This window comes from Aotus nancymaae, unplaced genomic scaffold (assembly GCF_030222135.1).
Source record: "Aotus nancymaae isolate 86718 unplaced genomic scaffold, 86718_ANA_hifiasm-v0.15.2.pri h1tg000049l, whole genome shotgun sequence".
Lineage (NCBI taxonomy): Eukaryota > Metazoa > Chordata > Mammalia > Primates > Aotidae > Aotus > Aotus nancymaae.
In genome coordinates this window covers 2181516-2207470 of record NW_026988463.1, presented here as the reverse complement: position 1 = coordinate 2207470, position 25955 = coordinate 2181516, and the positions used below count along the sequence as shown (strand labels likewise).

The 25955-nt window shown below is 42.1% G+C and overlaps 1 protein-coding gene across 1 annotated transcript in view; it reads left to right on the top strand.

Annotated features, from left to right (window-relative positions):
• LOC105709678 (ATP-binding cassette sub-family A member 17-like) overlaps positions 1 to 25955 on the top strand; it is a 75984-nt gene that overhangs the window by 34133 nt on the left and 15896 nt on the right. The window contains 4 exon segments of the mRNA XM_064362739.1: positions 7972 to 8214; positions 10384 to 10482; positions 24030 to 24211; positions 25207 to 25328. Of these exon segments, the coding sequence (XP_064218809.1) occupies positions 7972 to 8214; positions 10384 to 10482; positions 24030 to 24211; positions 25207 to 25328 (646 nt within the window).

Below are 25955 nucleotides of genomic sequence, written 5' to 3'. Positions count from 1 at the left end.
AATTTGTAAAAAATTATTATTACTGTTTTTGAGATGAGGTCCTGTTATGTTGCCCTGGCTGGAGTGCAAGGGTGCAGTCATAGTGTATTGCAGCCTGGGACTCCTGGGCTCAAGCCGTCCTCCTGCCTCAGCCTCCTGAGTAGCTGGGACTGCAAGTGTGCACTATCATACCTGGCTTGTTTTTAATTGTTTGAGGAACTGACATGCTGTTTTCGTTAGAGGCTGCGTCATTTTACATTCCCACCAACAGTGCACAAGGCTCCAACTTCACATCCTCTCCAGTACTTGTTATTTTATGGGTTTATTTTATTTTTATTTTTAAAATTTTTTAAATTTTTTATTTTTTGAGACGGGTTTATTTTTTAATAGTAGCTATTCTAATAGATAGGAGAAGGTATCTCATTGTGTGTTTTTTTTTTTCTTATTGTACTTTAAGTTCCGGGGTACATGTGCAGATCTTGCAGGATTGTTTCATAGGTATACACATGCCATGGTGGTTTGCTGTCTCCATCCCCCCATCACCTACATCAGGCATTTCTCCCAATGTTATCCCTCCCCAACTACCCCACCCCCTGCTGTCCCTCCCCTAGCCCCCTGTCCCCCAACAGACCCCAGTGTGTGACATTCCCCTCCCTGTGCCCATGTGTTCTCATTGTTCAATACCTACCTATAAGTGAAAACATGAGGTGTTTGGTTTTCTGTTTTTGTGTTAGTTTGCTGAGAATGATGGTTTCCAGACTCATCCATTTCCCTACAAAGGACATGAACTCATCGTTTTTTATGGCTGCATAGTATTCCATGGTGTATATGTGCCACATTTTCTTTATTCTGTCTATCATCGATGGGCATTTGGGTTGGTTCCAGGAATTTGCTATTGTAAACAGTGCCAAAATGAACATATGTGTGCATGTGTCTTTATAATAGAACTATTTATAATCCTTTAGGTATATAGCCAGTGAAGGGATTGCTAGGCCAAATGGAATTTCTATTTCTAGATCCTTGAGGAATCGCCACACTGTCTTCCACAATGGTTGAACTAATTTACACTCCACCAACAGTGTAAAAGTGTTCCTATTTCTCCACATCCTCTCCAGCATCTGTTATCTCCAGATTTTTTAATGATTGCCATTCTAACTGGCGTGAGGTAGTATCTCAAGGTGGTTTTGATTTGCATTTCTCTAATGACCAGTGATAATGAACATTTTTTTCATATGTTTGTTGGCCTCATAAATGTCCTCTTTTGAAAAGTGTCTGGGGAGCCGCGGTGGCTCCGGCCAGATGTCCTGGCGCTTGAGGAGGCGAGGCTATGAGTTCAATGCCAAGCTGGGCAATATGAGAACCTCTCATTCATTAAAATAAAAAAAAGAAAAGTGTCTGTTCATATCTTTTGCCCACTTTTGAATGGGGTTGTTTTTTTCTTGTAAATCTGTTTTAGTTCTTTTTAGACTCTGGATGTTAGCCCTTTGTCAGATGGGTAGATTGCAAAATTTTTTTCCCATTCTGTTGGTTGCCGATTCACTCTGATGATTGTTTCTTTTGCTGTGCAGAAACTATGGAGTTTGATTAGATCCCATTTGTCTATTTTGGCTTTTGTTGTCATTGCTTTTGGTGTTGTAGTCAGGAAGTCCTTGCCTTTGCCTATGTCCTGAGTGGTTTTGCCTAGGTTTTCTTTTTTCTTTTTCTCTCTTTGTCTTTTGAGACATTGCCTAGGTTTTTTTCTAGGGTTTTTGTGGTGTTAGGTCCTATGTTTAAATCTTTAATCCATCTGGAGTTAATTTTAGTGTAAGATGTAAGGAAGGGGTCCAGTTTCAGCTTTCTGCACATGGCTATCCAGTTCTCCCAACACCATTTATAAAACAAGGAATCCTTTTCCCATTGCTTGTTTTTGTCAGGTTTGTCAAAGATCAGATGATTGTAAAAAGAAATAAAGGGTATTCAATTAGGAAAAGAGGAAATCAAATTGTGTCTATTTACAGATGACATGATTGTATATTTAGAAGACCCTGTCATCTCAGCCCAAAATCTCCTTAAGCTGATAAGCAACTTCAGCAAAGTCTCAGGATACACAATCAATGTGCAGAAATCACAAGCATTCCTATACACCAATAACAGACAAACAGAGAGCCAAATCATGAGCGAACTCCCATTTATAATTGCTACAAAGAATAAAATACCTAGGAATACAACTAACAAAGGATGTGAAGGACCTCTTCAAGGAGAACTACAAAACACTTCTCAAGGAAATAAGGACACAAACAGATGGAAAAACATTCCATGCTCCTGATTAGGAAGAATCAATATTGTGAAAATAGCCATACTGCCCAAAGAAATTTATAGATTCAATGCTATCCCCATCAAGCTACCATTGAACTTCTTCACAGAACTGGAAAAAAGCACTTTAAACTTCATATGGCAACAAAAGAGAGCTGGTATAGCCAAGACAATCCTAAGCAAGAAGAACAAGCTACAGGCATCATACTACCTAGAGGCATCAACTACACTACAAGTCTACAATAATCAAAACAGCATGGTACTGGTACCAAAACAGAGATATAGACCAATGGAACAGAAGAGAGGCCTCTGAAGTAATAAAGAGAGGCCTCAGAAGTAATAAATTGTATCTGCCATACAGATACAATTTATTTAAATACTTTGTAGGTTTCCTGTGTATCGAATTATGAAATACAGTTTGTTAGACTACAGCCACACTCACAATCTCTTCAACATAAGTCTGTCTACATTGGGCTGAGAGCCATGGTAATATGGGACAACACCCTTATGATTTTAATTTTTTTTTTTGAGACAGGGTCTTGCTCTGTCACCAAGCTGGAGTGCAGTGGTGTGATCTTGGCTCACTGAAACCTCTGACTCTCCTGCCTTAGCCTCCCAAGTAGCTGGGATTACAGGCACATGCCACCATGCCCAGCTAATTTTTGCATTTTTAGTAGAGATGGAGTTTCACCATGTTGGCCGGGATGGTTTCAATCTCTTGACCTTGTGATCCTCCCACCTCGGCCTCCCAAAGTGCTGGGATTATAGGCGTGAGCCACCACACCTGGCCATGATTTTAATTTTTTAAAATTATTTTATTTTACTTTTTAAGATGAAGTCTCACCCTGTTGCCCAGGCTGGAGCTCAGTGGCGTGATCTCAACTCACTGCAACCTCTACTTCCTGTGTTCAAGTGATTCTCCCACCTCAGCTTCCCGAGTAGCTGGGATTATGGACATGCACCACTACTCCCGGCTAAATTTTTGAACTTTTTTAGTAGAAACAGGGTTTCACCATGTTGACCAGGCTGGTCTCAAACTCCTAAACTCAGGTGATCCACCTGCCTAGGCCTCCCACAGTGCTGGGATTATAGGCATAAGCCACCGTGCCTAGCACCCTTATGGTTTTTTAAAGCTTGTGTCCAGGTGATGAGAGTCTGTGAGCAGTGATATGTGTGCTGCTAAATATTTTACAGTTATTCTCCATGAAAAAAGTGTGCATATTTTATATGTTTATAATATTATAATATATTAAACCTACATACATATATAAAGTTATATACATATGTATATAATTTTATTATAAATTTTACTGATATAAAGAACGTGTAGTACACAATTTACAAATCATGATAAAGTATACAGTATTCTTTATTGTAAATTCCATTTAGCTAATTTGGTTTCACAGAATGCTTATGTTGATGTTTACCAAACTCTCATATTCATAGTCAACTGTAGTTGCAATTCAGCTATTATTTGACAGTTTTTTTTTTTAATGCTAGTCATCATATAATGGCTTCAGATAATGACATTCTTTTAAGCATTTTATCACTTTCTTAAGTCTAAACAGCCAACAAGAAAATTAATAAGCCCTGATTTACAGCTTTTGCTAATGTCTGTGGTGTAAATACTCCCACCACAGCCAATTTCATGTTACCAGAGTGAAATTACTGACTGTGGCATTGGGAAGACATGTTCAGTAACACTCTATAATATTCCTACCCTAAAGACAGTAGAGTTAACCTCAGGAACATAAACAATATATTAAATACAATGTAGTAAAAGAATGAGGAATCAGTGAGTATTAACACCTTGACTGTGATTTGTCAATTTTAAATTCTTATGACTTGATTTTTTAAAATAGTTGTAACAACCAGCTCACAGAATTTCTGAAAATTTAACAGTTGGCTGTCAAGAGCTTATGTAAGTCAGCTTCAGCACACCACATTTGAGAGGTATGCTCTTAAACCTTTCTGAGGTCTTGGCAAAGGACCTTATAGGTGCACAGTTAATCTGATTTTTATCCTGAAAAAGTATTTTGTTGGCATCATTTTGGCTTTTATTTTTGTTCTGAGAACTTTGAGAACCTTTTGCAAACTGGAAAGACTGCCCTGGGCCCTCTCTATTTTCTTTTCTTTCTCTCTTTTTTTTTTTTTTTTTTTTGAGACAGAGTCTCACTCTTTCATCCAGGCTGGAGCGCACTCTTTTGGCTCACTGCAACATCCGCCTCCCAGTTTCAAGTGATTCTCCTGCCTCAGCCTTCCAAATAGCTGAGATTACAGGCACCTGCCACCACGCTCTGCTAACTTTTGTATTTTTAGTAGAGACAGAATTTCACCATGTTGGCCAGGCTGGTCTTGAACTCTAGACCTCAGGTGATCCACCTGCCTCTGCTTCCCAGAGTGTTGGGGTTACAGGCGTGAGCCACCATGCCCAGTCTGTTTTCTCTAAACTTCTGCTAAATATTTATTTCCTTTTTTTTTCCTTTTTTTGAGATGAAGTCTTACTTTTTTGCCCAGGCTGGAGTACAGTGGCACAATCTTGGCTCACTGCAACCTCTGCCTCCCAAGTTCAAGTGATTCTCCTGCCTCAAACTCCCAGAAAGCTGGGACTACAAGCACGTGCCACCACGCCCAGCTAAATTTTGTATTTTTAGTAGAGATGGGGTTTCACCATATTGGCCAGGCTGTTATCGAAGTTCTGACCTCGTGATCCACCCGCCTTGGCCTCCCAGAGTGCTGGGATTACAGGTGTGAGCCACTGCACCAGCCTGATTATTTCCTTTTTAAATTTATTTCTCTCATGGTTTAATCACAGGCAGCAAAAATAAACCAGTCAGCACTTTCAACATTGTGACTGGAAATCTCCATAGGCACTTATCCACAAGTTCATTAAATACCCTTTTAATCTTTTATGTTATTGCAGGTAAGAGTGTTGCCAAACCTTCTGCACCAAATAACATGAGAAATAACAATTTCCTCACTGTTCTTCCAGCCTCTGTCTAGAGTTCCCTTGAGGCTCCTCTTGCCTTTTGTCCTGTTGTCGGGTCCCACAGGCATGCCACATGTTGTAGGTCTTCGTCACAGTGCTTCTGGTGCCAAATTCTGTTTCAGTTGTATAATATGTAACAAATTATCCCCAAATTTTCTGATTTAATGTGACAACCATTTTACTGCCTATCATGATTCTGTAGCTTGTCTGGGCTCAACTGGACAGACGTTTTGCTCTAAATAATGTTGGCTGGGGCTACAGTTATCTGGGGCCTAGAATGGGTTGGAATATCCGAGATGGTTCATTCTCGTGTCTGAGACGTTGGCACTGGCTATCCAGTGGGAGCTCACTAGGGCTGCTGACTGGCGCATCCAGTACACCTCCTTGTAGCTTCTCAGTGTGGCCTGGGTGTCTCATAGCATGACAGCTAGGTTCCAACAGGAAGCATCCCAAGAGTGCATGTTTCAAAAGAAAGCAAAGACAGCCAACCTCTCAAGGCCTGGGCTCAGAAATACCAACATGTCACTTCTGTCACATTCTATTGCTTAGAGCAGTCAGAGAGGAGGGGAAGTAAGCACCACTTCTTAATGTGAGGAGTGCCTTGCTCAATCAGGGAGGTCAGAAATTGTCAGGCCATTTTTTCAGAATAGTGACGCCACAGAGATAGAGACAGTGCATAATGATGAGAGTCCATATACCAGGAAGACATAACAGTTGTTTACATGAATGTGCCTCATAACAGAGCTTAAACACATGAAGTGAATGTTGACAACAATAGACTAAGTCAAAATCCCAATTATGCTGGAGATTACAGCACCTTTCCTCATTCATAGAATGAGTAGACAAAAAACTCATTAAGGATATAAAATATTTCGATAATACTGTCGTCACACTTACTTCCTATAGATGGACACTATGTGCCACAGCTGCAGAATACCCATTCTCTCCAAGTGCCTATGGGATATTTACCACAGTGGATTACTGGGGCCCTCCCTCCCCTACCAGCTTCTCCTCTGCTATACTAGTCCTACAAAGTCCAGACATTTCAGGAGCTCTGACCTCTCATCTCTGCCTTCTCAGCTCGGCAAGACCACTGCCACTACACTCTCATTTGCCTCTACTTTTCTGGGCCATGGTCTAGAAAGTGCCCAAGCCAAAGAGCTGGGGCAAATATAGGTCTCTCTTTGGTGTTTCTCTTCTCTCGAGAATCATTCATGGTTCTGGACTTCCTAATGCTTAATATCTGAAATGGCTTCACATATTTTTTGTCCAGTTTTAGTGGGAGGGTGTGCTCTTGTGAAATAAGTCCAAATAAGTTTCAAAAAATTGAAATCACATGGATTATGATCTCTGACTACAATGGAATTAAATTAGAAATTGATTACAATAAGATGTCTAGAAAATTGACAAATATTTGAGAGTTAAACAATATACTTCCGAATAACTCATGGTCAAAGAAAAAGTGGAGGCCAGGCGTGGTGGCTTACACCTGTAATCCTAGCACTTTGGGAGGTCAAGGCGGGTGGATCATGAGGTCAAGAAATTGAGACCATCTTGGCCAATATAAAACCCTGTCTCTACTGAAAACAGAAAAATTAGCTGGGCATAGTGTTGCGTACCTGTAGTCCCAGCTACTCGGGAGGCTGAGGCAGGGGAATCGCTTGAACCCAGGAGGCAAACGTTGCAGTGAGCCAAGATCATGCCACTGCACTCCAGCCTGGTGACAGAGTGAAACTACATCTCAAAAAAAAAAAAAAAAAAGTGGAAAATATTTTTAACTAAATGATGATGAAAATACAACATATCAAAAATTTTCAGATGCTACTGAGGCAGTGTTGTTTAGAGGGAAATATATAGCTTTTAAAAACTTACATTTGAAAAGAAAAGGATCTCAAAATTACCTGTTTCCAATTGAAAAGATAAGAGAAAAAGAGAAAATTAAACTCAGATTATGTAGAAGAGAATAAATGAAAAATTTAGGGAGAGAAAATAATGTAATAAGAAACAAAAAGAAAACTGAGAAAAGCCAAAATGCTAAAAAACAAAAAGTTATTTTAAAAGATTAGTAAAATTGATAAATAGATTACATTGATAAACCATTAAATGACAAAACATTAATTGCAAGACCATTAAAGAAAAAAAGAAAATTTACTATCATTAGTAAGGAAACAACTGCTATAATTACAGAATCTAGACTTATAAAAAGGCTAATAATAAAATAGCATATATAAATAAATTGGACAATTTAGGTAAAATGGGCTTATTTCTTAAAAAATACAACTTACCAAAACTTACAAAATGAAACAGAAAAATCTGAATAACCATATATCTATTCATGAAATTGAATTTGCAATCAAAAGGGTTCCCAAAAAGAACTCCAGATTCTATCAAACAATGAAGAAAAAAATAATGTCAATCTTTTAGAAAATAGAGAAGGAAGCATTTCCCAACTCATTTCAAGGGCAGCACAACCCTGATACCAAAACCTGGAAAAGGTACGACAACAGGAAATTACAGACTAATGTTCCTCATGGGCATAGACATAAAAGTCCTTAACAAAACACAAGTCGGGGAGTGGACTTAGCTGGAGGTTCCAGTATGGCTTTGTTCATATGTCTGTGCCTTGGCATGGATTCAGCCTGGTTTCACTGTGTCCACAGCCACAAAAAAAAAAGGAGATCCGCAGGTCACCCACCTTCCGTCGGCCCAAGACACTGCGACTCTGAGGCAGCCCAAATATCCTCAAAAGAGCGCCCCCAGGAGAACAAGCTTGGCCACTGTGCTATCATCAAGTTTCCGTCTACCACGAAGAAGGTAGAAGACAACAACACACCTGGGTTCGTCGTGGATGTTAAAGCTGACAAGCACCAGATCAAACAGGCTGTGAAGAAGCTCTATGACACTGATGTGGCCAAGGCCAACACCATGATTCGGCCTGATGGAGAGAAGAAGGCGTACGTTCCACTGGCTCCTGATTACGATGCTTTGGATGTTGCCAACAAAATTGGGATCATCTAAACTGAGTCCAGCTGGCTAATTCTAAATATATGTATATCTTTTCACCGTTAAAAAAAAAAGAGAAATCAAGATACCCGAAGCCTTCTACCCAACCTCCATTATTTGCGTTGCATCCTCTCACACAAGCAATACACTAAGGCCAGTCCAGATAAAAGGGAATTAAAGGCCACCTCTCAGTGGGGAAAGGAGCCAAGAATTTGCAGCTATCTTTTATTTACTATATTATCCAAGATATGAAAGCATATGTCCAGACACAGGACACACAGAAGAACATTTATTTATTTATTTATTTATTTATTTATTTATTTATTTTTTGAGATGGAGTTCCCTCTTGTTACCCAGGCTGGAGTGCAATAGCATGATCTCGGCTCACCGCAAACTCTGCCTCCTGGGTTCAGGCAATTCTCCTGCCTCAGCCTCCTGAGTAGCTGGGACTACAAGCACACGCCACCATGCCCAGCTAATTTTTTGTATTTTTAGTAGAAACGGGGTTTCACCATGTTGACCAGGATTATCTCAATCTCTTGACCTCGTGATCCGCCCGCCTCGGCCTCCCAAAGTGCTGGGATTACAAGCGTGAGCCACCGCGCCCGGCCACAAAAGAACATTTATAGCCGGTTTATTCATTGGCATCCTTACACGGGAACAATCCAAGTGTCTGTAAACAGGAGAATAGATATATTCCTTTTGTTGAATGCCACTATGCAATGAACAGGAACGAGTTAATGCATGTAACAACATGGTTGAACCTCAAAAACATGTTGCATGGATGAAGCAAGCGATGAAAAGACCATATGATTCCATTTTCATGAAAAGGAAGAAGCAGCAAAACTATTCTAAAATACAGGACATTTGGTTGTCCGAGAGCAAAAGAGGGACTCATCAAAGGGGACATGGGGCATTTCTAGGGTGATGGAATGTTCTGTGTCTTGATTAGGGTGAGATTACACATTTGTCAAACTCAAACTGTACACTTAAGAACAAGATACTTTACATAAATTTTGCCTCAAATTTTTAAAAAGGGATACACTTATCTTGTTGGCAAGACAGTAGCAATAGCATGAGTACAATATCAGTAACTGGAAACTGAGTGAAGAGCAAGATAGTGAACACACTGAGGCTATGACTGTTGATCATATTCAGTAAATAGTATTTGCTGGATGTTTAACACAGGCTGGCTACTTTGCTAGGTGTCTTTACATTTTTCTCCATCCTTACAACAACTTTTTGAATTAAGTAATATCTGTCTTACAGGTGAGGAAAGATTTGGAAAGGTTAAATAAGTAGCTGAAAGTCACAAAACTTGTAAGTGACAGAGTCTAGACTGGCACCCAGCCATGATTAGTTTATAACCATAGTCTGCCCACAGGGACACACCCTGCAGACCTCATATAGGCATCTGGCGTGTGTCTCTGGTTTCTTATAAGCTGGACACTAGGTTGTGAGAGAATAGAAACCTTCATTGTAGAAGATTATGATGGATTTCTTAACATCACACAAAAAGCCACGATTCATTTAATTCCAAAAAGAATGGAAAGCGTGTTTGAGAAAGGTTTCAACATTAGCAGACTAGTAAGAATTAGTTCCTTTCCTCACTTAGATAACAATTAAAATCACTCTCTCTGGAGGTGGAGGGCCTGAGCTAGACTCCTGGCTCTGCTACTTTTGGCTGTGTGGCCTCAGGGAAGTTTCTTAACTTCTCAGCACTGTCCTTGAAGAGCTGTTGAAAGCATCCACAGAGTTAATAGGTAAAAAAGCTGTGAAGGGCCCCTGACATTTAGTAAGTGTTCCAAAAATTGTTTGCTTTTTCTACTCAGGGCATTTCTCGTAACTGACTTAAAAACAAAAATGAGTTAATAATTACCTTGCCAATGTGACATGGTAGATGTGTTTTAGGTTAATCCTTACAGGAAACTTCCAGAGTAAATGCTATGACCCGCACTGTTCAAGTTCACGTAGTTACAAAGCTAGTGACAAAGCTGATCTGTGAACAAGTATCTTCTTGACTCCAAAGCCTGCGCTTTTTCCCAGTAGAGAGCCAAGGGCAGTGATAAAAGGGATTCACCTTACACCTTTCAGGAGTAAAACCAGTTCTTTTCTTCCAGGTTTGAATCTCTGTTTACTGACTTGGAACTGAGGCAGGTAGAGCTGGGCATCTCCAGCTTTGGGGCCTCTGTCACCACCGTGGAGGATGTCTTCATAAGGTGAGCACGTATAAAACTGTAAGACTCTGAGGTTCTTAGGGTCAGAAGGGATTTGAAATGTTATCTATCTAAACATTGCTTGAATCTTTAATCTTTTATGTAGCAACCTCACTGCATGGCCTTCCAGCCTCTGACTTGTACTTCCGGTAACAGGGATACCTGAATCTCGGCTCACTGCAACCTCTGCATCCCAGGTTCAAGCAATTCTCCTGCCTCAGACACCCGAGTAGCTGGGACTACAGGCACCTGGCACCACTCCTGACTAATTTTTGTATATTTAGTAGAGACGAGGTTTCACCATGTTGTCCAGGCTGGTCTCAAATTCCCAACCTCAAGCCATCTGCCTTGCTCGGGCAACAGATATATTGGTGAATAGTATCATTCAACAATCATAATTTTAGCAGAAATGTCTAGGAATGAAAAACAGAAAAAGATATTGTATCATTTGAGATGGTTTAGCCTGCAAATAACAGATAATCCCAACTCAGCAGGTTTAAACAATAAAGAAGGTTTATTATTTTATTTAAAAAGAATTCCCGGCCGGGCGCGGTGGCTCAAGCCTGTAATCCCAGCACTTTGGGAGGCCGAGGCGGGTGGATCACGAGGTCGAGAGGTCGAGAGATCGAGACCATCCTGGTCAACATTGTGAAACCCCGTCTCTATTAATACAAAAAAATTAGCTGGGCACGGTGGCGCGTGCCTGTAATCCCAGCTACTCAGGAGGCTGAGGCAGGAGAATTGCCTGAACCCAGGAGGCGGAGGTTGCGGTGAGCCGAGATCGCGCCATTGCACTGCAGCCTGGGTAACAAGAGCGAGACTCCGTCTCAAAAATAAATAAATAAATAAAAATAAAAAAATAAAAAAATAAATAAATAAAAAGAATTCCCCAGATGAGGCAGCTCTGGGGTGGCAGATTCATCCACCAAATAGTCTTAGTGTCATGAAGCAGGCACGCAGGCTCAATTCTAGGACAGCTTTGATGGAACACTGAAGGTATACTGCCCGGGAGGCTGTGCCCAGCTAGAGGGTGGTGATGAGAAAAGGTATTTTATCCAGTAGGGCAATCTTTGTCTTTTAACTGGAACGCCTAGTCTATTTACAAGTATTTATATTATATTCAAACTTATATGTTACTTTATTTGATATTTTCTACCAGTCTTTCTTTTTTTTTTTAACGAGGATTAATAATTTTTTAATTTTTTTAATTGTATTTTAGATTTTGGGGTACATGTGAAGAACATGCAAGATTGTTGCATAGGTACACACGTGGCAGTGTGATTTGCTGCCTTCCTCCCCTTCACCTATATCTGGCATTTCTCCCCATGATATCTCTCCCTCACTCCCCACCCCCTGCTGTCCCCTCTCCTGTTTCCCCCCAACAGACCCCAGTGTGTAGTGCTCCCCTCCCTGTGTCCATGTGTTCTCATTGTTCAACACCCACCTATGAGTGAGAACATGCGGTGTTTGGTTTTCTGTTCTTGTGTCAGTTTGCTGAGAATGATGGTCTTTCTAGTCTATGTAAATTTAACCAACGAAAAAATTTTTTTGGAGACAGAGTCTCACTCTGTTGTCCAGAGCGAAGTGCAGTGGTGAGATCTCAGCTCACTGTAACCTCTGCCTCTTGGGTTCAGGTGATTCTTCTGCCTCAGCCTCCTGAGTAGCTGGAACTACAGGCATGTGCCACCATGCCTGGCTAATTTTTATTTATTTATTTATTTATATGTATTTATTTGTTTTTGAGACGAAGTCTTGCTCTGTCGCCCAGGCTTGAGTGCAGTGGAGCCATCTCAGCTCCCTGCAGCCTCTGCATCCCAGGTTCAAGCAATTCTCCTGCCCTCAGCTTCCTGAGTAGGTGGAACTACAGGTGCCTGGCACCACACCCGACTAATTTTTATATTTTTAGTAGAGACAATGTTTCACCATTTTGGCCAGGGTGGTCTCAAACTCCCGACCTCAAGTGATTTGCCTGCCTTGACCTCCCAAAGTGCCTGCGATTACAGGTCATTTTTGTATTCTTAGTAGAGATGGGGATTCACCGTGTTAACCAGGCTGGTCTCAAGCTCCTGACCTCTACTGATCCACCCACCTCAGCCTCCCAAAGTGCTGGGATTGCAGGTGTGAGCCATTGTACCTGGCCTTTAAACAAATTTTATTGATACATAATGTGCGTATGTATGGAATACATGTGATATTTTGATAGATGCATATTTGACTTGGCATTTGATTGATGTCTGCCTATAGACATCTTCCATGAGTTTAGACTCCCCAGCCGGGTGCAGTGGCTCATGTCTCTAATTCCAGCACTTTGAGAGGCCGAGGCGGATGGATCACAAAGTCAGGAGTTTGAGACCAGCCTGACCAATGTGGTGGAAACCCGTCTCTACTAAAAATACAAAAATTAGCCGGACGTGGTGTCGTGCACCAGTAATCCCAGCTACGTGGGAGGCTGAGGCAGGAGAATCACTTGAACCCAAGAGGCGGAGGTCGTGGGGAGCTGAGAGTGTGGCATTGCACTCCAGCCTGGGTGACAGAGCAAGTCTCAAAAAAAAAAAAAAGAATCCCCGGCTATTATTATATGTTCATACAGGGCCTCTGCTCAAATATCTCCTCTCGTTCTGGAACTCCAACTAGACATATTAGATCTTATCACTCTACTATGTGAACTTGAACTTTTTTTTGTTTTGTTTTGAGATGGAGTCTAACACCATTGCCCAGGTTGGAGTGCAGTGGTGCAATCTCTGCTCACTGCAACCTCCACTTCCCAGATTCAGGTGATTCTCCTGCCTCAGCCTCCCAAGTAGCTGGGATTATAGGACCTGCTACCACATCCCGCTAATTTTTTGTATTTTTAGTAGAGATGGGGTTTCACTATGTTGGCCAAGCTGGTCTTGAACTCCTGACCTCGTGATCCACCTGCCTCGGCCTCCCAAAGTGCTGGGATTATAGTCGTGAGCCACCATGCCCAGCCAAATTTTAACTTTTTAAATATTTTCCAACTCTTTGTCTCTCTGAGTTGCACTCTACATAATATCTCCTGATCCACACCCATGTCTTTGATTCTCTCTGCAGGTGTTTCTGATCTTCAGCTAAATACTTCCATTGAGAGTATTTTATGTTTTTTTATTTTTATTTTTTGTAGAGATGAGGTCTCATTATGACCTCGAACTCCTAGGCTCAAGTGATCCCCTGCCTCAGCCTCCCAAAGTGCTGGGATTACAGGTGTGAGCCACCTCACCCAGCCTGATTTTTGTATTTTTAGTAGACACAGGGCTTTGCCATGTTGGCCAGGCTGGTCTCAAACTCCTGACTTCACGTGATACACCTGCCTCAGCCTCCAGAAGTGCTGGGACTACAGGTATGAGTCACTGTGCCCAACTGAAATTTGCTATTTTAAAGTGTACAGTTCAGTTGCATTAAGTACATTCAAATTGTTGTGAATTAGCACATCCATCTCCAGAACTTCTTTCATTTTGCAAAACAGACACTATGAACCCTATAAACAATAACTCACCGTTCCCCTGCCCCCTGCCCTTGGTGATCAACATTCCACTCTATGTCTCTTTGAATTTGATTAAATACCTTATATGAAACATTTTCATCGAGTTCTTATTTCCTATTGTGTATCTTCTTTTTTTTTTTTTTTTGAGATGGAGTTTTGAGACAAAGTGCAATGGCGTGATCTTGGTTCACTGCAACCTCCGCCTCCTAGGTTCAAACGATTCTCCTGCCTCAGCCTCCTGAGTAGCTGGGACTAGAGGCACATACCATCACACCCAGCTAATTTTTGTATTTTTAGTAGAGACAGGGTTTCGCCATGTTGGCCTGGCTGCTCTCAAACTCCTGACCTCAGGTGATCCATCCGCCTTGGCCTCACAAAGTGTTGAGATTACAGACGTGAGCTACTGTGCCTGGCCCTTTTGTGTATCTCCTATAACTATTGGCTTATTTTCTTTGTGGTTACCACAGGGATTACATTCAACATCCTAGAGTTAGAACACTCTAATTTGAATTATATCATCTTAACTTGAATAATATACAAAAATTCTGTTTCTATAAAGCCCTGTCCCCATTCTCTTTGTTATTGATGTTACAAAATTACATCTTTCTGTATTGTATGTCCAAAAATATATTTATCCATGTATTTACCTTTACTAGAGACCTTTATTTCTTCACGTAGCATCAAATTACTATTAGCCATTCTTTTTTTTTATTTTTTTTTTGAGACAGAGTCTCACTCTGTCACCCAGGCTGGAGTGCAGTGATGCAATCTTGGCTCACTGCAACCTCCACCTCCCAGGTTCAAGCAATTTTCCTGCCTCAGCCTCCCGAGTAGCTGGGACTACAGGCGCCTGCCACCACACCTGGTTAATTTCTGTATTTTCAGTAGAGATGTATTTTCACCATGTTTGCCAGGCTGGTCTTGGACTCCTGACCTCATGATCCACCTGCCTCAGCCTCCCAAAGTGCTGGAATTATAGGTGTGAGCCACTGCACCCAGCCAGCCGTTCATTTTTATTGTTTTCTGAGACAGAGTCTCGCTCTGTCACCCAGGCTAGAGTGCAGTGGCGTGATCTCAGCTCACCGTAATCTACGACTCCCAGGTTCAAGTGAGTCTCATGCCTCAATCTCCAGAGTAGCTGAGGTTACAGGCGCACGCCACCACGCCTGGCTCATTTTTGTATTTTTTGTAGAGACAGGATTTCACCATGTTGGCCAGACTGGTCTCAAAATCCTGACCTTAAGTGATCTTCACGCCTTGCCCTCCCAAATTGCTGGGATTATAGGCATGAACCACCTTGATTCATTTCAACCTGAAAGGTTCCTTTCAGCAATTTTTTTTTTTTTTGAGACGGAGTTTTGTTCCTGTTGCCCAGGCTGGAGTGCAATGGCACAATCTCAGCTCACTGCAACCTCTGCCTCCCGTGTTCAAGCAATTCTCCTGCCTCAGCCCTCTGAGTAGCTGGCAGCCTCCTGAGAAGCTATAATCCCAGCTACTTAGGAAGCTGAGGCAGGAGAATTGTGCCACAATGCCTGGTTAATTTTGTATTTTTAGTAGAGACGAGATTTCACCATGTTGGTCAGGCTGATCTCAAACTCCTGACCTCAGGTGATCCACCCACCTGAGCCTCTCAAAGTCCTGGGATTACAGGCATGAGCCACTGTGCCTGGCCTCCTTTCAGCATGTCTTACAGGGCAGTTCTGGTGGTAATTATATGCCCCCTTCTCCAACACTTTTTAATTTCCTTTAGAATATTGTATTGTAAAGCCATGTGCAGTGGCATGCATCTGTAGTCCCAGCTATTCAGAAGACTGAGGTGGCAGGATCGCTTGAGTCCGGGAGCTCGAAGCCAGCTTGAACAACATAGCAAAACCCCATCTGTTTTTTAAAAAAGTTTTTATAGCTTTTCTTTTCTTTCTTTCTTTATTTTTGAGACTGAGTTTCACTCTTGTTGCCCAGGTTGGAGTGCAATGACGTGACCTCGGCTCACCACAACCTCCGCCTCCTGAGTTCAAGCAATTCTCCTACGTCAGCCTCCCCAGTACCTGGGATTACAGGCATGTGCCACCACGCCCGGCTAATTTTGTATTTTTAGCAGAGACTGGGTTTCTCCATATTAGTCAGGCTGATCTTGAACTCCCAACCTCAGGTGACTGGCCCACCTTGGCTTCCCAAAGTTCTGGGATTACAGGCGTGAGCCACTGAGCCCAGAATATTAGAGCTATTCTGATGAGTATACGGTAGTATCACATTGTGGCTTTGATCTTTCTTTCCCTAATGACTAATGATGTTGAGCATCTTTTCATGTGCTTTTTGGCTATTCTTGGGAGAGCTATTTAGTCAAATCCCTTCTCCATTTTTAGTTAGGCTATTTGTCATGAAGTTGTAAGAATTCTTTTTTTTTTTTTTTTTTTTGGGGAGACCAAGTCTCTCTCTGTCGCCCAGGCTGGAATGCAATGGCACGATCTCAGCTCACCGCAATCTCTGCTTCCCAGGTTCAAGCAATTCTCCTGCCTCAGCCTCCCAAATAGCTGAAACTATAAGTGCATGCTGCTATGCCTGGCTAATTTTTTTTACTTTTAGTAGAGATGGGGTTTCACCATGTTGCTTAGGCTGGTCTCAACTCCTGAGCTCAGACAGTCGTCCTGCCTCAGCCTCCCAAAGTACTATGATTACAGTGGATGTGAGCCACTGTGCCCAACCAAGAATTCTTTTTTTTTTTTTTTTGACAGTTCTTACTCTGTCACCCACTCACCCAGACTGGAGTGTAGTGGCGTAATCATGGCTCACTGCAGACTCAACCTCCTGGGCTCAAGCCATCTTCCCACCTCAGCCTCCTGCATAGCTGGGACTATGGGTGCGTGCCACTGAGCCCTGCTAATTTTTAAATTTTTTATAGAGACAGTAGTCTTACTATGTTACCCAGGCTGGTCTTGAACTCCTGGCCTCAAGCAGTCCCCCTACCTCAGCCTTCCAAAATACTTGCAGGCATAAGCCACCACACACAGCCAATGATTCTTTATAAAGTTGGATACTAGAGCCCTGTCAAATATATCAATTTCAAAAATTTCCTCCATTTGCAGGTTGTCTTTTCACTTTTTTCCTTTCTTTTCTTTTCTTTTCTTTTGAGATGGAGTTTCACTCTTGTTGCCCAGGCTGGAGTGTGATGCCATGACCTCGGCTCACTGCAACCTTCACCTCCCAGGTTCAAGTGATCCTCTTGCCTCAGCCTCCCGAATAACTGGGATTACAGGAGCATGCCACCATACTCTGCTAATTTTTTTGTATTTTTAGTAGAGACAGGGTTTCACTGTGTTAGCCAGGATGGTCTCCATCTCCTGACCTCAAGATCCACTCGCCTCGGCCTCCCAAAGTGCTGGGATTACAGATGTGAGACACTGCACCTGGCCATCTTTTCATTTTCTCGATAGTATCCCTTGATGAACAAAAGCTTTTAATTATGAAATTATGACAAAGACCAATTTATCTGTTCTCTTCTCTTTTGTGTTTTAGATACAAGAAACCATTGCCTTATTTAAGATAGGGAAGATTTACATCTGCATTTTGTTCTAAGAGTTCTAGCTCTTGCATTTAGGCCTTTGATTCATTTTGAGTTAATTTTTTATATAGTGTTAGGTAGAGATCCAAATTCATTATTTTGCGTATATGTGTAATTGTCTCAGTGCCATTTGTTGAAAAGACAAAAGTTTCTGTTTTGGAAGATTTTTAACTACAAATTCAATTTCTTTTCTTTTCTTTTCTTTTTTTTTTTTTTGACATGGAGTCTTTCTCTGTCGCACAGGCTGGAGTACAGTGGTTCGATCCCGATCTTGGCTCACTACAATCTCCATCTCCTGGGTTCAAGCAATTCTCCTACCTCAACATCCAGAGTAGCTGGGATTGCAGGCACATACCACCATGCCCAGGTAATTTTTGTATTTTTTTAGTAGAGACAGGGTTTCACCATGTTGGCCAGGCTGGTCTTGAACTCCTGACCTGTGATCCACCTGCCTTGGCCTCCCAAAGTGTTGAGATTACAGGTGTGAGCCACTGCACCCAGCCCAAATTCAATTTATTTAATAGTTCAGTTTAATGTATTTCTTCTTAGATAAGTTTTGGTAATTTGTGGCTTTCAAAGAATAGGTTGATTTTAGCTCAGCTCAGTTGTCTTATCTATGTGCATAAAGTTGTTCATAATATTCCTCTATGATTATTTTAATGTCTGTGGGGTCTGTAGTGATGTAATATCCTTGTTTTCCTTCCTATTATTGGCTATATTTGCTTTTCTGGCAGTCTTGTTAGAGATTTATCAACTTTACTGCTGTTTTCAAAGAACCAACTTTTGGTTTCATTGACTTTTCTCTATCGCTTTTGTTTTAGTTTTGGTGATTTTTGCTCTTTATGCTTGCCTTCCTTCTACTTGCTTTAGGTTTATTTTGCGGTTCTTTTTTGTGTTATCTTTTTTTTTTTTTTTTTTTTGAGACGGAGTTTGGCTCTTGTTGCCCAGGCTGGAGTGCAATGGCGTGATCTCGGCTCACCGCAACCTCAGCCTCCTGGGTTCAAGCAATTCCCATGCCTCAGCCTCCCGAGTAGCTGGGATTACAGGCACGCATCACCATGCTCAGCTAATTTTTTATATGTTTAGTAGAGGTGGGGTTTCACCATGTTGACCAGGATGGTCTCAATCTCTTGACCTTGTGATCCACCCACCTCGGCCTCCCAAAGTGCTGGGATTATAGGCATGAGCCACCGTGCCCGGCCTTTTTGTGTTATCTTAAGGTAGAAGTATAGGTTGTTTACTTGAGAACTTTTTCTTCTAATGTGAGTGTATATCTATCTACCCTCTGAACTGCTTTAGCTGCATCTTACTGTCTTGCCATTGTATTTTAATTGTCACTAAGAATATGCTCATAAAAGTGGACTTTTAAAAATTAATATTTTTTATTGAAAAATCATAACCGTATGCATTTATGGGAAACATCGTGATGTTTTGATGTATGTATATAGTGTGATATGTTTAAATCAAGCTGATTTTTGAAAATCAAGCCAATTAACATATCCACAGCTTCTCTTACCTGTCACTTCTGATGGTGAAACATTTCAAATTTCTTCTCTTAGAGATTTTCAAGTCCAGGCCCAGTGGCTCACTTCTGTAATTCCAGCACTTTGGGATGCTAAGGCAGGTAGATCACTTGAGGCCAGAAGTTCAAAACGAGTCTGGCCAACATGGTGAAACCCCATTTCTACTAAAAATAGAGAAATTAGCCAGGCATGGTAGCATTCCACTGTAATTCTAGCTACTCAGGAAGCTGAGGCACGAGAATCCTTTGAACCTGGGAGGTAGAAGTTGCAGTGATTTGAGATAGAGCCACTGCATTCCAGCCTGTGTAACAGAGCGAGACTCTGTCTCAAAAAAAAGAAAGAGACTCATGCCTGTAATCCCAGCACTTTGGGAGGCCAAGGCGGGCAGATCACGAGGTCAAGAGATCGAGACCATCTTGGCCAACATGGTGAAACCCCGTCTCTACTAAAAATACAAAAATTAGCTGGGCTCGGTGGTGCGTGCCTGTAGTCCCAGCTACTCGGGAGGTTGAGGCAGGAGAATGCTTGAACCTGGGAGGCGGAGGTTGCAGTGAGCCGAGATCGCGCCACTGCACTCCAGCCTGGCGCCTGGTGACGGAGCAAGACTCTGTCTCAAAAAATAAAAAAGAAAAAAGAGGCTGGGCCCGGTGGCTCAAGCCTGTAATCCCAGCACTTTGGGAGGCCGAGGTGGGTGGATCACGAGGTCAAGAGATCAAGACCATCCTGGTCAACATGGTGAAACCCCTTCTCTACTAAAAATACAAAAAATTAGCTGGGCATGGTGGCGCGCGCCTGTAATCCCAGCTACTCAGGAGGCTGAGGCAGGAGAATTGCCTGAACCCAGGAGGCGGAGGTTGCGGTGAGCCAAGATCGAGCCATTGCACTCCAGCCTGGGTAACAAGAGCGAAACTCCGTCTCAAAAAAGAAAAAAAAAAAAAAAGAAAAGAAAAAGAAAGAGATTTTGAGGTACACAATACATTGTTATTGACTGTAGTCACCCTGTTGGAATATCTGATGGGAGTATCAGCTTCATCAGATATCAAGACATCTTGAGATCTATTGTATTCAATAATGATGAGAGCTACAATAGATCTTAACATTATCTACAATAGAGGTCAGCATTATTCCTCCTATCTGAAACTTTATGTCCTTTGATCAACACCTCCTCATTACCTCCCTCCCAACTCCCTAATCCCACCAGCCTCTGGTAACTATCATTCTAACTCTCTACTTCTGTGGGTTCAACTATTCTATATTCCACGTATAATTGAGATCATGTAGTGTTTGTCCTTCTGTGCCTGGCTTATTTCAGTTAGCATAGTGTCCTCCAGATTCTTTGATAGTATTTTTGCTTTTCACATTTATATCTATAACCTACCTGAAATTAATTTTTGTGTCTGATACACAGTAGGAGTCAGCTTTCTTTTTTCTCATATGGATGTATATGAAATGTGACATGCTGATTCTAAAATGTGTACAGAAATATAAAGGGCCAAGAATAGCCAAGGAACTGTTGAAGACGATGGACAAGATGGGTACTAGCTCCATCAGATATCAAGACATTATAATGCTATATTAATCCAGACAACGTTGTAAGAGCAACAAGATATATAATGGGACCAGCGAAATAAAACAGAGTTCATAAACAGATCTGCAAAGTGCAGAAAAGTATGTACATGGAGATTCAATTTTTCTAGAATACATACGTATGTTTATATATTTTTAGTAAAGAAAACTTGGAAAGACACACACCCAACTGTTAACAATAATTAGTTATCATAGGACAGTGGGGTTGGTGGGATTTGAGGTAATTTTTTATTTTGTACTACTTATTTATTTAGAGACAGGGTCTTGGCTTGGTGCAGTGGCTCACACCTGTAATCCCAGCAATCTGGGAGGCCAAGATGGATCACCTGAGGTGAGGAGTTAGAGACCAGCCTCGCCAACATGGCAAAGCCCTGTGTCTACTAAAAATACAAACATCAGGCCGGGTGAGGTGGCTCACACCTGTAATCCCAGCACTTTGGGAGGCCAAGGCAGGCAGATCACATGCTCAAGAGATTGAGAGCAGCCGGCCAACTTGGTGAAACCCCATCTCTACTAAAAATACAAAAATTAGCTAGGTGTGGTGGTATGTGCCTGTAGTCTCAGCTACTCGGGAGGCTGAGGCAGGAGAATCACCTGAGCCCAGGAGGCGGAGGTTACAGTGAGCCAAGATTATGCCACTGCACTCCAGCCTGGGTGACTCTGTCTCAAAAAAAAAAAAAAAGATAAATGGTATTTTATATATTTAAGCTGATTGGGAAGGACAAATGCACAAGAATAGCCAATAGCATATAGGAATTTTATTAATGTTAAAAATTGCACTTTGAAATCAATAAAAAATAGATTAATCAATAGTGTTGGAACAGTTGGCTGTCCATTTGGAGTAATATTACATTACTTTATGCGCCAAATACACTCCAGGTTGATTAAATACTTAAACATAAACAACAAACAACTTAAGGATTAGAGGAAAATGTAGGAGAATAGTTTTTCCTTTGTTTTTAGAAGTCAGGTTTCACTCTTTCCCTGGAACTTCAGGCAGGTGCCACCATGCCAGGCTAATTTTTGTATTTTAGTAGAGGTGGGGGTCTTCTATGTCTCCCAGGCTGGTCTCAAACTTCTGGGCTCATGTGATCCTCCTGTAGATTCCCCAGAAAAGAGCAGCAAACAGGCTTGGCCTCTGTCCAAAGGGAGGGTGCCTTCGGAGGCTGCTGCAGCAGCATGTTCCCTGATAGTCGTGCTGGCGGATAGTAGAGAACAGGGTAACCACCTGCCAGGGGACAGTCAGGATTCTTGTGGCCACACCCCCAGCACAGACTTTCAAACAGCCTTTGGGCCCCTCCCCTAATTTTTTTTTTTTAGAAGAAACAATGTCTTGCTCTGTTGCTCAGGCAAAAAAAAAAAAATCCAGTGTCTAATAACCATATGAAAATATGCCTAATTTTACCTGAAGCTATATAGAGCTATATAGACAGGTAACAACTAGTATTATCAACAGAATGGGAAACAGGCATCCTCAGAGGCTAGTGGTAAGATCAAACTTTTTTGAGGACAATTTGGCACTATTTATTAAATTTTAAAAGTGCATGCCTTTGGCCCAATTATCTTCTAAAAATTAGAAATTTATCTTGCAGAAGTTATATATATATGTGTGTGTGTATGTATGTGTTCATATATAATATATAAATGTTTATTTTAGTATTGCTTTATAAAATTAAAAATAAATAACAAACATATACAAAAAAGAGATTGGTTAACAAATTATGGTACATACCTACAATATAAAATGATGTTGGCATCAAAAGGAATTATTTTGGGCTAAGGGCGGTGGCTCACACCTGTAATCCCAGCATTTTGGGAGGCTGAGGTGGGCAGATCACGAGGTCAAGAGATCAAGGCCATCCTGGCCAACATGGTGAAACCCTGTCTCTACTGAAAATACAAAAAATTAGCTGAGCGTGGTGGTGCACACCTGTAATTCCAGCTACTCAGGAGGCTGAGGCAGGAGAATCACTTGAACCTGAGAGGCAAAGGTTGCATTGAGCCGAGATCACGCCACTGCACTTCAGCCTGGCACATAGTGAGGCTCCGTCTCAAAACAAACAAACAAACAAAACCAAAGAATTATTTTGACCTGCATATCCTGATATGGTCCATGTCCATTATATACTATGAAATGTGACAAGTGAATTGGAGAAGATAATGCATAGTGCCATTCCATTTTCATTTTAGAAGATGGTATCTAGAAAATATGAAAGGGTCATGCACAAAACCGTAGCAGTGGTTTTGGGGAGTGGAGAGGTGCCTATACTTTCTAATTCCTACTTGTCTCTCTTTTCCAATGAACATGTATTTATTGTATAATTTTTTTTTTTTTTTTGAGATGGAGTCTCACTCTGTGACCAGGCTGGAGTGCAGTGGTGTGATCTCGGCTCACTGTAACCTCCACCTCCCAGGTTTAAGCGATGCTCCTGCCTCAGCCTCGCAAGCAGCTGGGATTACAGGTGTGCACCACCATGCCCAGCTAATTTTTGTATTTTGAGTAGAGACAGCGTTTCACCATGTTGGCCAGGATGGTCTCAATCTCTTGACCTCATGATCTGCCTGCCTCGGCCGCCCAAAGTGCTGGGATTACAGGTGTGAGCCACCACACCTGGCCCTTATTGTATAATTTTAAAATACATGTATTCTGAGGCAGGTGCAGTGGCTCACACCTGTAATCCCAGCACTTTGGGAGGCCAAGGAGGCTGGATAACCTGAGGTCAGGAGTTCAAGACCAGCCTGGCCAAAATGGCAAAACCCCATCTCTGCTAAAAATATAAAAATTAGCTGGGTTTGGTGGTGGGCATCTATAATCCCAGCTACTCAGGAGACTGAGGCAGAAGAATCACTTGGACCAGGGAGGCAGAGGTTGCAGTGAGCCAAACTGATGCCACTGCACTCCAGCCTGCATGACACAGTAAGACTCCTTCTCAGAAAAAAAAAAAAAGAAAGAGTATGGAGGCTCCTGAGTGTTTTTCACGTGAGTGGCCAGTCGTAGTTACAGGGAGGTTAATGACTGATGGAAGAACCTAACATGTAAATATTGTGTATTTCAAACAGTTGTGATATGGATAGGAAGAACCCTTTTATTTACTTCATTTTTGAGATAACAAAGAAAAAATGAATATATTTTTATATACAACACGAAAGAAGTCTTTTATTACATTATTTTTACAGAACATTGGTTATAGCAAGGGAAACAAAATACTACTCATGTTTACCATTTGCTGGGATGTGGTTATGGTACTGATGACAATAATGCTTCCTTTAAATAGTATTTGTTGTAAGAGGAATTCACCTACTGTATGTAAAGGTGAGGAATTGCCTTGTAGCCTGAAGGTCACCCAGATTTTAATAATGTCTATTTATCCTATTTTAGCAGAGGATATGTGATCCAAAAGAACATCTATGCGTGCGAGTCGCTAGGTATGGGGAAGTACCTCACGACTGTGGCGATATCAGGACCTGTGTACATCATCCTGCTTTTCTTTGTTGAAACCAATATGTTCTGGAAACCGAAAACCAGGGTGTGCAACTTCTGCATGAGGCAATATCTGGTGAGTAGGTCAATGCGTAAATCCAGGGCCTGGCTCCATAGCTTCCTTCCTGTGGTCTGTAGCTGCCTTGATTCTCAGCATCAGAGGGAGCCTGCAGATCATCTGGTCCCATCTCAGAGCAGAGAGGTGACAGCTCGTGCCCAGGGACTCCCAGAGAGGGAAGAAGGCTTGGGCTTAGTCCCTAGGCCCTGTTCATGATGCTGGCCACCTGTGGGGCTTTAAGGCCTGCTCATCAATGAATAGAAACAATACCCTGAGATGAGGCCAAGTGCGGTGGCTCACACCTGTAATCCCAGCACTTTGGGAGGCCAAGGCGGGTGGATCGCCCAAGGTTGGGAGTTTGAGACCAGCCTGGACAACATGGTGAAACCCTGTCTCTACTAAAAATACAAAAATTAGCAGGGCGTGGTGGTGGGCATCCGTAATCCCAGCTACTCAGGAGGCTGAGGCACGAGAATCGCTTGACCTGGGAGAGGGAGGTTGCAGTGAGCCCAGATCACGCCATTGCACTCCAGCCTGGGCAACAGAGCAGGACTCCCATCTCAAAAAAAAGAAAAAAAATTACCTGAGAGTCCTAAAACCAGTCACCTTCTGGAACACCTCTTACCCCACAGACATGAGCCAGACGGGAGAAAGTTCTGCCCAGTCAGCTCTTGGTTTGAGTATTTTCCAGAGGCCAAGACCACCCGAGGAAACTGTAGAAAATATGCTTTTATTATATCTTGACATCCCCAGGTCATAAGTCTTCTAGCTTTCCTCGAACGTTGACGCCATGTTGTTGTATGTCCACCATATCATGGTCATGGCAGTCTGAGTTCAGTCTTTGATACCTGTAGTTGCTTCTGAGATAGGGGTGCACATTTTTATGAGAACTAGTGTCAGCTGGGCACCTTCAAGGCCTTCAAGAGAGGATCCAGCCTTTGTTGGTCCCTTCAATCTCTACCTCCTACCATTGCAAAAGCAGTTGCATTTTCCCTCCTTGTCTTGGAATGTAGGCAGTGTTGCACAAAGTAGCATTAGTGCCTGAAGACCAAGATGTGGAAGAGGAGGCAAAAACTATCCAGACTTATTTGGAAAATTTGTGTGAGAAAAATCCACTAGCTGTTAAAGAAATATCAAAGGTAAAGTCAGACTTGGCTTTAAAAAGTCATGAACATTCTTCTTTTGGGCCCTTTGCATAAGGAATCAGTAAAATGAAGGACGCCCAGCCCTGCCCGCAGGTGTGGAGTGTTGGCAAGTGCCTCGGAGTGAATCACGTGAGTTCTTTTGTGTACCCGGAGACAGAAATTTACATCTTAGCCCTCCATTGTTTCTTCTGTGGTCCCCTGGAGGACAAGAGGGCCTGGGATGAGAGGGACACCAGAGCCATGAATCTCAAAAAGCAAGGATGTGAGCCAGGTGCGGTGACTCACGCCTGTAATCCCAGCACTTTGGGAGGCTGAGGCAGGTGGATCACTTGAGGCCAGGAGTTTGAGACCAGCCTGGCCAACATGGTGAAACCCTGTCTCTACTAAAAATTAATCTCTACTAATTAAGGAAAATTAGTAAGGTGTGGTGGTGGGCGCCTGTAATCCCAGCTACTCAAGAGGCTGAGACTAGAGATTTGCTTGAACCCGGGAGGCAGAGGTTGTAGTGAGCCAAGATCATGCCATTTTGCACTCCAGCCTGGGTGACGAGAAACTCCATCTCAAAAAAAAAAAAAAAAATCCACGAACTTTGTACCATTTCCCCGCAAGTTTGTTATTCTT